General features: G+C 42.0%; 1 protein-coding gene across 5 annotated transcripts in view; it reads left to right on the top strand.

Moving 5' to 3' along the window:
* rims1b (regulating synaptic membrane exocytosis 1b) overlaps positions 1-10,464 on the top strand; it is an 80,215-nt gene extending 69,751 nt beyond the window's left edge. For 4 of the 5 annotated variants that reach the window (XM_013914104.1, XM_013914107.1, XM_013914106.1 and 1 more), the window contains 6 exons: positions 3,314-3,531; positions 7,313-7,457; positions 7,934-8,046; positions 9,598-9,699; positions 9,888-10,027; positions 10,145-10,464. In XM_013914104.1, the coding sequence (XP_013769558.1) occupies positions 3,314-3,531; positions 7,313-7,457; positions 7,934-8,046; positions 9,598-9,699; positions 9,888-10,027; positions 10,145-10,363 (937 nt within the window). In that variant the 3' untranslated portion in view covers positions 10,364-10,464. Of the gene's footprint in view, positions 1-2,666; positions 3,224-3,313; positions 3,532-7,312; positions 7,458-7,933; positions 8,047-9,597; positions 9,700-9,887; positions 10,028-10,144 lie in introns of those variants that run through there. The other variant, XM_005746019.1, reaches the window with a different exon arrangement.
* The last annotated feature ends 7,081 nt before the right edge of the window (positions 10,465-17,545 follow it).

Below are 17,545 nucleotides of genomic sequence, written 5' to 3'. Positions count from 1 at the left end.
ACACACACACACACACACACACACACACACACACACACTTACTTCAGCAGCTGACCAGTAACAGACTGCTGACAAGGACAAATGACCCCATCTCACTGCTCCACAGTGAGCCAGGTGATGATGTAGTGCAGCTTATTAGCTGGCTAATGTATTGAGGTGTGAGAGAAAAGAGAAAAAAGGACGGGCGTTCTTTACACAGATCAATCAGAACCAGGTTTTTTAAAAGCAGCTCGGACTCTGATGTCAGAGGCTTGTATGTTAGGAATAGATTATTTTCTTTATTTAGTTTATCACCAGTAAAACAAAAGCAACCACAGTCACATGCACAGAGCCAAAAGTATGTGGACAGTCACATTAGCTCCGTCAGCAGGCATTAATCAGATTCTCTGAGCCTTCACTCTTCTGGGAAGACTTGTTTGTGGGGATTTTTTCCATTCAGACACATTAGTGAGGAAGGTCGAGCCTCGCTCTCCATCAGTGCTTCTGTTCATCCCTAAGGCTCTTTACTCCTCTACCTACAATCATTTTGTTATGGACCCATTTGTCCAACACCAAACTTGCTTTATCGTTGCAGTTTTTAACCTTAAGATTTATCTTAGGAGGTGCTAGCTTGAAACGAGCCCTGTAAGTATAAGAATCTCAACTTGAAAACAAACGAATTCAGCCTTTAATAGTTTCAGAGCCAAAATGAACAAACTGGGATCTATGAGTCAGAGAGAGAAAATTCTGATGTACAGCATCCCCACCACACTGATGTGTGAAAAACTCAACACACATTGACACATCTGCCCAATCAAACTGGAATATTAAAGTAAATAACAGCCTTTAACAGTGAGTCAGTGACACTGTCACTGACTCACTGTTAAGAGCATTACCTGAAAAAAAAAGGAGTTACTGTGTAGCACAGAAGCACACTAATTTTAATCCTTCAAAAAATGAGGTTTGCATATTAATTTAAGACACGGGGGTCCGCTTATTTTTCCCATGGGCTGCACATTCAAACTCAAAATTACAGAGAGGAAAAATTAGATGTGCAAAAGAAGAAAAGAATGTATTACTGAAAGATAAAACCCACCTGGTGTGGTGGTGGTGCATTTTGCAGTTAAATTCCTGTCCTGCAGCAACTCCGTCAGTATTTGTGGAGGTATTTCCATATTTCAGTTTCACACCTTCGAGGTTCTGGCTTACATGCAACCACTTGATGTGAATTTCTGCTCTGTTGCCATCTAGATAACAACAGATTTGCAGCTTTTGCTGATTTATCACAGTTAATTTCCGTATCACAAACAGATTCCATCTAATTGCAGAGACCACAAGTTCTTTGCACACAGTCGCACATTTCAACAGTCCGTGGGGAGCGACTCACTTTCAAATCAGGCCTTGTGTAGCTGGTAGAGGAACTCCGGTTTTTGGCTTAATTGTGGTAATGCTGCACAGTCGGTGTACTGGTTATGCATTACCGGGTAATGCAGGAGCCATTTTGACATTGTTTAGCCTTCCGTTGGGAGTCCCTCAGTGTTCGAAAACAAGAGAGGTCTAGTATTACAGTGAGGCGTTCAGATTTTCATATCCCGTTGTTTGCATGCTGGAAACAAAGAACGCGTGTAATGGACTGAGCAGCATTTTATTCAGTTCAAACACAGAGTTGGATTTTAAAAGCAGACAGTGGAGTCGGACTACATTTATAAAAGCTGGTCAGTGTCAGAAAGCCTGTAATGTGTTTTTAGACAGAGGGTGGGCAGGAATTAGTAACGAGTTGATGCACATCGACTGCAGGCCGCGGGTCAGTTTTCACTCAGAGCTGGATATTAGTGCAAGCATTCAGTGGATATTTTCACGTCTCCTCCAGGCCGCTTTGATGATGGCTTGTGGAAGTGACTGAGTGCATACAGAGGAGATTAGACAGTCTTTACATCTTTTTCTGTTACAGCTGTCCTTTAACCTATCCTTCCTCTTTAATTCCCCCACGTTTGATGTGGTTCTCCTTCCTAATTCCTAATAATTGATGAGCTGCTGCTCATTTAAGCTTTTGTGAGTCCTGCCTTCTACTGCATTTGTTTGCATAGACGTTTGTGGTCAGACACGCTGACATTTCAGAATAAAACCACACAAACAGACAAATGCATAAATTTTCCTGCTGACATTTTAAAAATGAGCTGGAAAAAACACACACACACACAAATCACAAGCCTTTTAGCCAAAAACAGCAAATGTGATTAGACTGATTTTTTTCCCCTGTGCCTGTTTATATGTGTTTGTGTTTGTGTAATCCTCCTCGCATGTCTCAGATCCCTCCTTGCATGCATCCTGTGCTGTGACTGCCTGGACCCCCTCCACCCTCAAGACCTGGATCCTCCCCTTCCACCCTACCCCTGTTCTACACGCCCTTCTCTAACTCCCCTGCAGGGAGAGGTGGAGAGGCCTCAAACCACCCTCCCGCTTTCTCCTCTTGGTCACTGGGCTGTAGCTGTCAGGGACCCACAGGGAGCGGAGAGTTTGGGTGATAGGGGCAGCGTAGCTGGACTCTCTTGCAGTACTTTGGCCCCCTCTGAGCTGATGGACATGCGACAGCTCCTCCGAATCCCTAGGAGACAGCATCGATTGCTGGACACGTTCTGTCCGTGTGTAGCGGCTTGTTTAAGAAGACTGAACTTTAATAGATAATATGCTCAGCTATAAACTGCTGGAACATTCTACTTCATTCTTATTCTCTTTTTTTGAGGGTTTCACAGCACAGCTCTGTTACCAACCACTTATGATTTGGCTTCGATTATTTCAGAAGTGTCTAAATAGGGAAGAAAACATAAAGGGCCAAACATATAGTTCCTTTATATGAGTCAAATGATTAGGAATGTAGATGTCACTTACAAGGAAAAATGTGACAAATAAAAACTAGACAGGAGAAAAAAACAATTAACTGAAACTATAATTGGAAATTACGTTTTAGTCTTAAATCTTAATTTTAATGTGCTCAGATTGGTCAACAGAGCAGACATGAGGCTAAACGACATGTTTAATGACATTAAAACTGTAAGATGTCAAGTTTGGCTTGTAAAGCTTGAGTTTTGACTCATGTGACACGTTGATGATAATACTGCATTTCTTTTCTTTGGGACTCCAGACTTTTATTTGATGCTCTTTTATTAAACACGCTTCCTCAGCAATGTTCGTCATCCCCACCTCCCATCAGTCATGCTGTTTTTGTTGTTGTGCCACAGTAAAGGTACAGTACACTCGAAGTAAAAGAGAGCTTAATAACAACATCTATCAAACACACCAGGTCACAAAGTCACGCTTCGCCTTCTCTCTCCAGTCGGCAGATGCGAGCGTCCATGGGCCGCAGCATGCTGAAGAGTTCCAGCGTGAGCGGAGAGATCTACACCCAGGAGCGCACAGACGGCAGCCAATCAGACACGGCGCTGGGCACGGTGGGCAGCGGCAGCAAGAAGAGACGCTCCAGCCTCAGCGCGCGGGTGGTGGCCATCGTTGGCAACCGTCGCAGCCGCAGCACGTCGCAGATCAGCGGCCCCGGTGAGTCGGCGGTTTCAGGGATTTGCTGGAATTTCATAGGACTGTATTTTTAAAAAAAACTTAAAACTAAAGATTTTGGACCATGTTAGTTTTTTGGAAGCAGACATGACAATATTTAGAAAAGAGGGTGGAGATACCTAACATCCATAACATCCATCTGCTGTATGTCACTTTCCAAAAGCGTTCTCTAATCTGATTCCATCCTCTGCTAACCTGCATTCTTTTTTCCATTAAAGGTACAATATGTAAAGTTTAATTAAATGCATGATGTCATCTGCAAGATCTGACTTCTTGAGGAATGTTAATGAGCGAGGAAGTCTCTCACGCCTCAGAATGATATTTTAATAATGCAAGAAGTCCCAACCTGATTGAAGAGGGTTAATATGAGGAAGCCCGCTGGCTCTGTGGACACACACTGCATTACTGTGCTAATCAGCTCACTGAGATCCTTTCTGCACTTTCTCAGAGGTGTGCAGAGGGTGGCAACATATCCAGTATATGGAAAACATCAACTGTAATGCCTGTTCCAAAATCCGAAGTAACCAGTTCAGACCAGCTGCACTTACATCCTTTGTCATGAAAATCTTTGAAAACATGACGTGTGCTTAATTGGTGATAAACTAGATTCACTGCGGTTTGCTTGTCTAGTGGGCAAAGCTCTTCATTCTAGACAGCGCATATAAGAATCTTGAAAACCAAAATCTTACATGGGAGGTTGATTTGCAGATTTTTCTTCCACGTTCAATGAGATGCAGTCCCGACATTACCCGATCACATTTATTGTTGCTTTTCATTTTTTTAACTGACAGAGTTCAGTGGGCTTTTGGAAATGCCTGCATGCCCAATCCTATTATCTCAAACTCTGGCTCCCCACAAGGCTAAGTCTTTCTCCTCTGCTTTTTATCATGTGCACAGACAGCTGCACGAATTCTCAGTGGGGCAGATTTCTGGTCAAGTTTTCTGATGACACTGGGCTGAAAGTCAGAGCACATTGGTGCTTTGCCTGCATTTGTCAAGTGACAAACTTCTTGCCTTTAATTTGACTTCAACTAAGGAATTAGTGAATTTGATGCAAGCAATCAAAAAGCGTGGAGACAAAACCCAAACGCAGACAGACTCAAAGAAAGTGAAAAGACGCCTTTAATTTTATAGGTGTAGAGTACCAAAAGAGTAAATACTCACTCCAGAGGTAACCAAGCAAACTGGACAGAGCTGAAAGTAATTAAAACAACAAGGCAAGTAAAATTAAATACAAAACACAAGTAACAACCAGCTACCAAAATAAAACAGGAAATGGAGACTTAAGATGCCAAAGGACACCGGGGTGGTTAGACCAACTTTAGCACAAACGTTAAGAACAGAAACAATTCAAACACTAACAGAAACCACATTACAGAGGTAATAAGAGCTCAAAGGGAGGCAGAGGTCTGGGGATCCCCAAAGGTTTTTGTCATATGACTCTATACTTTTCCAGATTCTTCATTTTTGCCTACAAAAGGACATGCAAAGTGCAAACCTTGATTACATTATCTAATTTAACCAAACCCAGGAGTCTAGGTGATTTCTCGTGTTGGTTTTCTCTAAAGAAAATATGGTTAAAACAGCAGCTGCACCGTTAAACTACTGTGTGCGATCACTTCGACTTAGAGAATGCAGGTTTGAACCCTTAAGCTACAGCTAAGCTAATAACAACCACATCCATACAGAAATATTCATTGCATTTTGTCCCGAGGTACAGACTGTACCCAAGCACCGCAAATTGAAAGTGTCCTTTTGTTCTGTAAAAGACAAACTTCTGCTGCTGTCGCTGGCCCAGCGCTCGTCATAAAGACAAACAACCACAGCTCGGCTCGCGGTCACACAACAGAGTGTGGCTCGTCCAAGCCCAGCATCCACTTCCACCACCGGGGCATGTACGATGAAAGCCAAATGCTGTACTTCTCTTCTCTGTAGAGGGCATAAAAAGCTATTAGAGAATATTAGGCCTTCAGGGGGTCGCTCGCCCACTGCCACTGATGTAGAGAGGGGAGAGAGGAAGTAGAGAAAGGACGAACATCAGCCTAATGTAAAAAAGTCTCTCTTGGTCATGATGGATGATGCCGAGTGCAGGTAAGAGAGGCTCACTTGTATTTTCTAAACTATTTACTGTGAGATTTTAGACACAGGATAATGGGAGGCTCAGAAATGTTGTTTTCCAACATCATGAGTCAGAAGGCAGACGCGCCCCTGTCCGAGATGCCACACAGTGGGGTTTTTTGGCTGTTTTTCTGCCCAACAATTTCCTGTTTACTGCTGGTGAACAGATTCTACAGAACATGGGCGCAACTTTGACCGTGGTTCAGACAGCGAGATCAAACAGTCCTGAACTGGATCTGTGGGCTATCTTGTGATATTCAGCTTTGTCTAACTTATGAATGGTTTACTGTTTAGGCCACTGAGTGAACTCTGTCCTCTGAAAATGCAGAAACATTATTCTAAGTTAGACCAAACTCCAAAACCACAACAGCAAAATCTTTGTGTGAATCCTGATACTCTGGGATTTTCCACCTTCTAGATGAATCACTTTGTGGGGTCATTTGAGTAATCACTCATGATACGGGACTACCAAGAATAATAATATCTTTATTTAAAAACAGTAGCACCTTTCAAGAACAAGTTGCAGTTTTCTTTACAAAGGCAAGAGCAGTGCACGACTGCACATTTCCTTCAAGGCTTAAAATGTTCGTGTAAAGCGTGAACTGAGTCTGAGTCTCCGGATATTTGGATGCGATCTATACTTAAAAACATTAAGATAATGTCTCCAAACTTTTCTCACGTCATTTTGATGTGCATTTGTTGTGTTGTGTTTTTAAGGAGCACTATAATTAAACCATTACCTAAAAAGCTCTTATTTGATCCATCTGTCTCCATCTGGCTAATTATAGGCCAATTTCTAACCTTCTTTTTATTTCAAAGATTCTCCAAAGAGTAGTTGTCAAGCAGCTGGATGATGATCTAGAGGAGCATTAAAACAGCTATAGTGAAGGTTACAAATCATCGTTTTATGGCCGTTGACAGTGGACTCCTCTCTGTGCTTGTCCTGCTCGTCCTCAGTACAGCACACACAACTGATCCGAAATTACAAACTCAGACGCACCACTGGTGTTTTGTTTGAATCCTACATATCTCATAAATTTAGTTTTGTTGATTTAAACGAGGAGCGTTCCACAGATCTCAATGTTTGGACCACTATTTTTACATTATACATGTTTCCCCTCAATAGTGTTACAGAGCACTGGATACATTTTCATTGCTATGCAGATGATACCTAAAGCCAAATGACACAAATCCATCCATCTTAGCCATCTGCTTCTTAATTCAGTTTTATTTGTATATATTGTAGGTCAAAGACACTGCAATATTAGTTATAGAAACAAATATGATCAAATGTCCCCATATGAGCAACACGTGGCAACAGCGGGAAGGAAGAACTCCCTTTTAACAGGAAGAGACCTCCAACAGAACCAAGCTCAGAGAGGGGCGGGGCCATCTGCAAACGCAAACCATGAACAATATAAAACGTGCAGTGGTGCCATATAAATAAAAATATCCTCTGCTTTGTTCATGTTTTAATTGTGGGAGGGGAATGTATCACTCCTAATTGTTGTAAGTATCTATAGCTTCAGCCTAACAACTTTCCTGTGGTATCGGTTTTAAAGAAAAGAGCCATTCCTTCACTGGAGTCTGTTATCAAAATATTGTCTGCTTGATGATTCTTCCTCTCGCTCTCGTTTACCTCCAGAGGGGAAGAGTAAGAAGGAGAAAGGAGCGTCCATCCAGAGGAGCACGGAGACCGGCATGGCCGTGGAGCTGACGAGGAACATGAGCCGGCAGCCCAGCAGAGAGTCCAACAACGGCAGCATGAACAGCTGCAACTCTGAGGGGAAGTCAGTAAACCCGTCCTTCTGCTACTCGTCATCTGCACTCTCTGTGTCACAAAGACGTCCTGAATGAAATGAGTTAGAGTGACAGTAATGACTGCATGTCAGCATGTTCTGAGGGAGACATCCATTCCCGCCTGCGGGTATTTCTGTATGTGTTGGCCGACTGAGAGTAAACACAGTCTAATATAACGCGCACGCAGTTTAAAAATGAGTCAGCGTGGAGAGTGTGAGGCGACGATAAAACCAAAACTCAGACAGAGTCAAATTAAGACCGGCTGTTTTCTGTCGCTTGGACAATCACGTAGATATTTTTTCTTGTTATAAATAATGAGTGCAAGTGAAATTCTCCTGGAGGCAGCAAAGTGAATCCACCACATGTGCTGACTGAGTGGGGCCATCAGCAAGACTGATGACACATTTGTATATAGGTTGGTGATTTTTAGAGTTAATAATGGGCTGTTTTGTGTTTTCTGTGGTAGCTTGATCTTTTCTGGAGTGAATCTAGGTGCCAGCAGTCAGTTCAGTGACTTCCTGGATGGACTCGGACCAGCTCAGTTAGTGGGAAGACAAACACTGGCTACTCCTGCCATCGGTACAAAACCTCTTCTCTCTTCTTTTGAATTATTTGGGGTATTTTTTAAAGCTTTATTTGTGCATGCATGGATAGATGTTGTAAAGGTTTTTTTGCCTTTAACAATGAATCGTGAAAATGCCAGAAAAAGTCAGAAATCATTAGTATTGTAATGTTTTTGCTACTTTACTTTGTATTTTTGTGTGTCTTGAGTATTTCTAGCATGAATTTCTCTGACATATTTTGGATATTTCTGGTATTTTATTTTAAATGTTGATTGTGCCATTCATCCTCTTCTCTTGGTCGTGAGGCATCAATCTAAGCAGACAATCCCAGTCTTCCATCTTCCCAGCCTCTCCTCCACTTCTTCAGGTGGGAAGACGTTCCCGAGTCAGCCGAGAAATGTGATCTTTCCAGCATGTCGTGGTTCATTTCATACTGGGCCACAGACTGCCCCAGTGCAAGTTGGAGGTCACTGCTTGATAAAGCCAGCGGAGCTACATCATCTACGAAAATCAAGCACGAGATCCTCAGGCCACATAGCCTTGAGAAATTCAGGGAAAATCTCATTCGCCCCATTCACTGTGTCCACTGCAGAAGGTCTGTCAGTGGGGCTGAGAAGATCCTTGATGTATTCCTCACACCACCAAACTATGTCCTGAGTTGAGGTCAGCAGAGTTGCATCCCTGCTATAAAAAGTGTTTGCAGGGAGCTGTCCACGCCACTCGAGTCACCTGACGATTTGCCGGACTTGCTTCAAGGTCGACTAAAAGTCCTGCTCAATGGCCTCGCTGAGCTCCTCCCATACCTGAGTTTTTTGGTACTGCAAGAGCTGCAATCCACTTGGCCTGTTGGTACCTGTCAGCTTCCTCTGCTCACCATGCTTGATAGAATCCCTCCCACTGCTTGATGGCTCCTTTAACCTCTGCTGTTCATCTGATTCAGGGATTACCGCCACACTAGGGTCCGCTTTCCACAGAATGCTTTTAAAGTTTTGCTCAAAGTGAGAGCTGAAGAGCTTGACACTCTGGCCTTTGCCAAGTTCACCCTCACTGTCCAACATCTTCCATTGCCACCTGATGCAACTCACCAACAGGTGGTGAAGTGCAAAAATGAATCACTGACCTGCGACGCAGGGTGTCCTGGTGCCACGTGGACTTTTGGACACGCTCATGTTTGAACATCGTGTTCAATTTGGAGAAACTGCGGTGCAGCCGGTCCCTCCCATTCACACCCTTCTAGATCATTCTGTCATTGCCCATGTGAGCATTTAAGTCCTCCAGTAGGACAATGCAGCAATGTTCAGCACATGAGTGCACACGACAATCAGGACATAGGGAGGGAGAAAGAGAGACTGTTTTCATGTTCTTATAACTATTAATTTTATATTTTTATTGTTTCTTATGATTATTTGTACTTAATCTTGTTCTTTTTTATTGTTATTGTTGATGATGATCGATTTAATTGTGCCAGGCTGAGAGTGTTACCTATGCATTAAGTCTGCGCTCCTGTCGGTAGTAGATGTTGGTGTTGAGCTCTTTGTTTTCTTATTTTTTGTGCTGTGTTTTTTAGGTGATATCCAGATCGGTATGATGGAGAAAAAGGGTCAGCTGGAGGTGGAGGTGATCAGAGCACGAGGACTTGTACAGAAGCCAGGATCCAAATCTCTCCCTGGTAAGCGCCCAACCTGACTGAAGCCGCCACAGACCAACTAATCCCTCCATCACTCACACACATGTTATTATAATCCAGTATATACACTCGACTCAAGCTCACCTGTTCTTTGCGTTCGTACAACCAGCCCTGAGAGCCGATAGTGTTCCCACTAATGGCTTTTTTTATTGCTCTGTTTCTGCCGTCAGCTCCATATGTCAAAGTCTATCTGCTGAATAATGGAGCGTACGTAGCCAAAAAGAAAACCAAGATTGCACGGAAAACACTTGACCCACTGTACCAGCAAGCACTGCTATTTGAGGAGAGCCCGCAGGGGAAAGTGTTACAGGTGAGCAGGAGATTTATTTCCCTTCATCACAAAGTTAAATGCTTCCCCCCCTCCTACTTCATGCTGACGGAAATCGAGCAGAGCAACATGACAACGTGAAATTATTTTTTCCTTCAGGTGATTGTATGGGGAGACTATGGCCGCATGGACCATAAAAGTTTCATGGGAGTTGCACAAATCTTATTGGAGGAGCTGGACTTATCAAGCACAGTCATCGGTTGGTACAAGCTGTTCCCACCATCCTCTCTGGTGGATCCGACACTTGCCTCCCTGACGCGACGAGCTTCTCAGTCGTCTCTTGACAGCTCGTCCGGACCGCCCGGGGTCCGATCTTAGTGGACAAACAGCTCTACACCACCGAGAAAAAACTAAAACTAAAACTCGGAGAGAAATGAAATACTAACGGCAGAACTGTAGAACAACAACAATCAGAAACACGAGAAAGCTTTGTTGAAATCTGACAATCACTCCTGCCGCGGTTAATTTTGTCTGTCGTAGGGAGCGTCGCATTTCAGTGTTTCATGTCCATTCGAGGAAAAGTCTCTGTGTTTTCTCTGTGTGTGCTGAAGAAGCCGTGCAGCAGCTGTCCAGACAGTACCAGAGAATCCAAACGAAGCAGGGTGGCTTTTAACCGAATCAACAATAGCAAAGAAATGTATGTAAAGCATCGGAATGTATGGACTCGAGACAAGAGGTAATCACCCTCCGCTCCTGCAGGCGGCGCTGCGCTCCCTGCAGTGGCCTCCTCCAGAACCCCAACAGACTGCTGGTATTCCCGTCCCCGCCGTGTGTGGGGGACGGGGTGCTCAGTCTGGAAGCACAGGGCCTTCTTCTGGTGCCTAGACCTCGGAGCCGCATTACTGGTCCCCCCCTCTCTGTGGAAAGATCCTCTTTTCAATATGTTTACCATGGCTGCTCTGAAGCCGCACCGTTTCAGCGTGTTTGCTTTGTTGTTCATTTCTTTCCCTTCGTTACTACTGGCACAAGATGTTTTTAAAAATGCTCATGATAATGTTGTCAGTCTGGTGTGTGCATGGAGAGTAAAAATAAAATACAAGAGATTAAAAAAAAAGAAGCTATTAAATGTCTGCAAGTGTTATGCAGGAAGAGGGCGGGGAACAGGTTAGATTTTTACATGTGAGATTAGCGTTGTTTTGCTGGCAAGCGTGCAGGCCAGTCGTCTTTGTATAGTTGTATATTAGGCCTCCCAGGAGGTTGACCAATAAGTAAAATTTATGTCACTTTGAAATATCACAAGGGTACAATGTCAATGTAAAAAAAAGAAAACGTAAATCTTTGTTCACCTATGTGAGAGCGAGACAGGGGCGTCTAATTTTTCACATTTTTTGGGAGGCACATTCCCTCCCTCCCGGCATGGTAAAGGTTTTTATCCAATCTTTAGTTCAACATTTTTTTCTTTTTAAATTTAAACACAAGCACAAGAGCTTGATTTTTTTACAACAAAAAGTTTAACGTTTTGAAGAAAAAAAATAATACATAGCTAAAAAAATCAAAAACAAAAAAAGGACAAAAAGCAGCAATCCTCCCGTCACCGGTTCTCTTCATCGTTTCGTCTCGACGTTCGGAGGCAAACAGAACAACAAATATTGTCACAGTTTTTTCCTCGTGCATCTCGGTGAATGTGGGCCAATCAGATTGATCCGTCGGGACGCCAACGCTCATCCTCCGTCCGGCCTGCAGGCTCCTCCCACCCAGAGGGGGGAGGGGCAGCATGACTTTGGAACCCGTTCCAAGCTGCATGCACATTTTTGTAAACAAACAAACAAAAAAAATCTAGATACGCGTGTTAGCTCCACATACTGTAGGGCCGCTTGTATGTTGCATGCAGTTGTACAGTTTGCTCGTACTTGAATATTAAAGAGATAAAACCAAGAAACTGAAGCCATTCCCATTACGCAAAGACATCCAAATCCACTGCAGTCCAGTCCACGTCCTTCAGTCCGGTGCTGAATATCTCTCAAACCGAATCCCAAGATTACATTGATGTCTCTGGAAGATGTACTGTACTGTACTGAGCAGACCTCGCAGCCCCTCTTACTGTTATTCCACATCATAGTATACCTCCGAGGGGCTGGGACGATGTATGAATAAATATGTACAAATCAGATCTATGAAAATATGAATTATGTTTCAACATAATGATTTCAGACGACACGGAGAATAAACTCAGATGCACAGAAAGTCGCACCCTGTAAATACTCAGCACTATTCCCGGGGTTTTCATTTGGTTCACTGAGAAAAGGGGCCAAGTCTTATAATAAGGAGCGATTAGTACTTTAGGTGACGAGGGGACCGTGCTGTGGGACGGCGATGGGTCTGAAAGTCCTCGTCTGAACACTTCTCTGTGCTTCGAACTCGGCGTCTGTGCCCGGCCCGCCATGCTCAGTCCCGCCTCACTCCAGATTTCTTTTCATTGTCCAGTGAAGCTGTTTTTTTCCTTATTTATTTAGGTTTTTTTTTCCTTGTCAGTATTAACAGGAGAAAAAATTGCTGATTGTTTACAACTTCTGTGTTCCACTGAAACAAGAAAATCAGAAAAAAGTAAAGCATTCACTGCAACATTTCTTGTTTGTATAACAGATGTGGCTCAAATGATGTGTATGTTTTATATATAAAAAAATTTCATTTTTATGATTTACAAATAAAAAAGAATGTGTGGAAAAAATACCAATGTTTTCCTTGAGTCTTTCTCATGCTTATTTTTTAATTTTCTGATTTGACATGATGTCAAAAGGCCAGGGTGCCTTGTTTGTGGGAAAGCTAATATTTATTCTCAGTCTGTGCATCTCTGAGCAGAGCAGCATTATTTTAGAGAGAGGGCCATCACTGTTCCCACCGTAGTAAATTTATTACAGTTCATAAAAACATATTTCAAGTGTTTTCATCAGTTCTAGATACAATATAAAAGAACAACATGTGCTTTCCCCCTTTTACTCAGTTGAGAAGGTGATGAGCTATCTGCTAACGCTAGCTAGTTTGGTTAGCAAATGCTAACCAACTCTATGGGTCTATTGCTGGACATACCCGCTAATTAGTGCTATGTACAGTAGCATGCACAACAAAATTCTAGACATCGTACTAACTTGTCTGTGCAGATAACAGCTTAGGAATCTAAACAGTAGTCAGACCATACTAGTAGCTCTTACAGCAATCAACATGGCCTACATGTCCAGTTCGGTGAGCTCAGTTAGCTGAGGTTAATCCTAGCAGACAGTTAGTGTCCTATCTGTTACTCAGACAAACACGTGGCTAATAAAGTTTAAACAGGTGAGTAATAGTAATATTACTTAATAATTATTAATATAGTAATATTTATACCTAAACAGTTCTCATTAAGGAATAAATTGATCAAGGAGTGGAAAATAATTTGCGTAGCAAGCAGTAAGCATGATAATTTTTGCTCTAAAGTTGGCTATTTCAACAAGGGAGTCTATGGAGAGTGACTCACTTTAGAAGTCAGTCTTGAGTGGCCACAAGAGAAACTGCAGTTTTTATCAATATGTGTTGCACTGATTATGTCGTCCTTATTTCCTTTTTTTTGTTATTTCGTGCTTTTGTTTGGGTCAAGAAGGGCATCCAATATAAAGTCTGCCAAATCAAACATGCGCTGGTAACCAGTGTGATGACGCCTTCTGGAAAGGGAGCAGCAACTATTTATAAAGCGCTATAACCTCAAACGACCAAGATATTTTAGCAAATAAAATACAGTTTGTGACCACATGATATACCAGAAAGATTTTCTAAAAGGTTCTTATGTAATGAGTTTTCAGTCTTTTTTTAATGCAAAAATCCCTAAAGTTGTGATGTTATTTAACCAGGTACTTAGTCTGGATGGCTTTACCTTGGCCTCGAGTGATCCTGTGAGGAACACCGGCGTAATTTCAGACCAAGATATGTTCTTCAGCACACACAGTATAGACATACATGTAAGGCTGCTTTCCTTCACCTAAGTGGTATTTTTCTAATTCAATACACCATTTCAATTCAATTCAGTTTTATTTATACAGCACCAAATCACAACAACAGCCGCCTCAAGGTGCTTTATATTGTAAGATAGACCCTAAAATAATACATACAGAGAAAAACCCAGCAATCCTATGACCTTCTATGAGCAAACACCTTGGCAACAGTGGGAAGGAAAAACTCCCTTTGAACAGGAAGAAACCTCCGGTAGAACCAGGCTCAGGGAGGGGCGGGGCCATCTGCCGTGACCGGTTGGGTTGAGAGAAGGAAGGCGGGACAAAAGACATGCTGTGAATAAAATTTTAACAATGAAATGTTGTTGTACAGTGGAACCTGTAAACAGACGGCTTCTGCAAAGTAAAGTCTCAAAGACCAGAGATGAGAGAACGGAGGACAATTAGGTTCTTAAGTGCTCTGTTTGTGAATAAAGTCACATGACAACCATGTGGTACTACATACAACACCATCACAGTCTTGCCACTGCGATCCATCTAACCAAAAAGGATCTGCTGTTTCTTATACAACACAGAGCTTGGGAGATTTATGCTCCACTTGTTGTTAAGTAACCACAGGATCCCCCAAAAACAACATCTGCAGGCAATCTACACTGACCCGCCCACCACCCTCGCCCTGGCAGCCGGGCCCCCAGGCTCCCTCTGTGCTGCAGCATCAGGGGTCATAACCTGCCTGTATAAAACATGGACACAGACCATCGTGGAAAAGACACATGTAGATCACACATGTCAGAGGCCACTATAAAATTTCCATGCTGCTCCCAGGAATAAGATTAATCTATCTAATAAAGTCAAAGGTCATGCATTGGTGGAAAAGAAACCATGAGTTCACGTGGAATACAAACATTTCAAACTTAACTTTTAATATCATCCATGAAGACGGGCTTCCCAAGTAAAATATTAAACAAACAAAACCTTTGGGAAAAGAAAGGCTCATGTGAGCCGAGCGATGCCGGGAAAAACAGTCTGAGAGTCTGTCGGCATGAGGTTCAGGACCCAGAAACCATCTCACATGATGAGATGACGTGAGACCAGTGATAGTTTGGGTTGTAAGTTTACCACTGCTTTCCCTCCAGCAAAACATGTTACAACTTATTTCTTCTCAAGTGGGATTAAAAAGGGTGCAGATTTTTATAAAAGAGAACACCAGCATAAAAGGATTATCCATTTCCAGCCTCGTATTTTTATTCTTGGACTCTATCAGAGTAGCTGTGTATGACCCACAGTTCAAAACAATGCTAATTTATCTCATTCTGGGTCTTGTTTCAGTGCCACATCCTCTGTCTGAAACAAGTTGTTAAAAGCCATCTTTCACTGCGCCTCCTAAAAGGAATTACAGCAGGGGGGTGGGGCTTTTGTGCTCACAGCAGAGTACTTTTACAATAACGTACTTCCTCTGAAATAGTCCATAAATAAATACATTTTGATGGAAGGGTTGAGACAATTGTTTTTTATTGTCCAAAAATACCTTTCTGTGAGTTTTAGGGACATCATACCACCATAAAGCAATTTGTAGCTTCTGCCGTTTTTATTTGAGGCATGAAGCGAGCAGCAGCTGAAATTTTATAGCTGCAGCGTTTTCAGTCACCACAGTCGCCTGCTCCTCTGCATGCATGGAGATACAGAAACACACATTAGCAGAATGCTAGTGTCTAATAAACTGTGGGATTTCTTTTTGTCCTGTTCAACACTCAGCTAGAGCGGAAGTTAGTTCCTATACAATGGGGTTAACAGGAAGTAGATTGGCTCTCCTCACAGCCAGAGATTTCCTAGAGCCAGAGATCAGTGATGACCAGATGAGGCACATTCACTCTCCAAATGTTTAGAGCAGTCTGAAGAATGCGCGGTGTTGCTCAAACCTATATATAGGTTTGAGCTATATATAGGTCTATACAGTCTATATATAGGTATATATATATATACCTAAATATAGACTGACCTCGTTATTTCAATTCAATTCAGTTTTATTTATACAGCACCAACATCACCTCAAGGCGCTTTATATTGTAAGGTAGACCCTACAATAATACACAAAGAGAAAAACCTAACAATCATATGACTCCTTATCTGCAAGAACTTTGGTGACAACGGGAAGGAAAAACGACCTTTTAACAGGAAGAAACCTCCAGCAAAACCAGGCTCAGGGAGGGGCGGGGCCGACAGGAACTTTGGATCTGTTTAATATAATCATCCACTATCATAATATATATGACAGGAAAAGGAAGGAAACATCACCTTTAAAAATAACTATTAAAGTGAAATCTAATGGAAATACTCTGTTGCTGCTTGTATGGCTGGTTTGACCTCCTGGTTCAGGAGCCAATGAGCAGACAATGGAAGGACATCAGCAAACAGTACACACCTGAGTAATTTGGGCCTCTCTCTATTTAAGTGGCTTCACTGGAAACAATAGTTTTGCATTTACTTGTGATTGCGTGGGTTTTTAGGCTGTGTGCTCTCATACTGATCTTTTAAGGTGATGTGTTTCTGGTTTTGAGCCTACAAACATGCATTTTCTCATCTTTAATCTTAGATTATGACCCTCCTAACACTAGTCCTTTCCTCTCTAAACTTTCTAGGTGCTTTCTTACTGCACAGTCTGACCATGTTAGGGTTTTGTCTGTTTCCAGCACTTCATTTTAGAGTTCACACGGCTATAATCAGGGTTTTGGAGTCATGTGAAATTGTCATACAATCTTTCCTTTGAGGGGTAGTTTGAGCCAGCCAGTTACACTGAGGTGTAACTGAACGTGGTTACACAGGTGTTACATTTGGCTTAAGTTATATTTCTGTTAACAAAATGGGAAAAAGTCAATCTGAAATGTACTCTTTTTTTTAAATTTATTTACAGTAGAGCATTTTTATTGCTTTGTTCAAACTGTGGCTGATGTAATACTCATACTTCTATCTAATCATGGGTCCAAAATATGCTGCAATATTCTTTAGATTTTGGCTTTGAAGTTGGAATTTAAAAATAAATAAATAAATAATTGTGGAGGAGGACTCTACTCATGTTTCCTATCACTGGTGGTCGGTACATTTCAGATCAACACATTTCATACAGAAACTGAGCTGCTATTAGGAAGCTCTGGAAATGAGTCACATAAACATAGTAATCAAGACATAGGATGAGTAATGAAAAAAGCTAAATGATGATGGGTTTTCATTATGACTGTGGTCAAAACCAGTAAAAGGCTCAAAACAAAGGTCTTTATTCCACTTTTTAATGCAACATTTAATTTAAAAAATCACCTATCAGTTAAAACTAAACATTTCAGGCTTTAAAAACATTGAGCCCTTAATTAAATTGGTTGTTCTAATTTAAACTAGTTTATATATGCCCACCCTTTGGGGTTTTTGTGCCAGGTAACATGAAGATGGGAACGGTAAGCTGAAACTCATCTGAGCAAACAGCTTCATGCGAAATTTATTTTTAAATGTCAAACTGAATGAGAACCAGAATCATTTGCAGCTCAAAATGAAGCCGTTTTCAGTGCCGCTTGTTTCATAATGCTTCATA

The sequence above is a fragment of the Pundamilia nyererei genome, unplaced genomic scaffold (assembly GCF_000239375.1).
Source record: "Pundamilia nyererei isolate P.nyererei 1_Seehausen unplaced genomic scaffold, PunNye1.0 scaffold00171, whole genome shotgun sequence".
Classification (NCBI taxonomy): domain Eukaryota; kingdom Metazoa; phylum Chordata; class Actinopteri; order Cichliformes; family Cichlidae; genus Pundamilia; species Pundamilia nyererei.
This window is presented reverse-complemented; position numbering and strand designations above follow the sequence as displayed.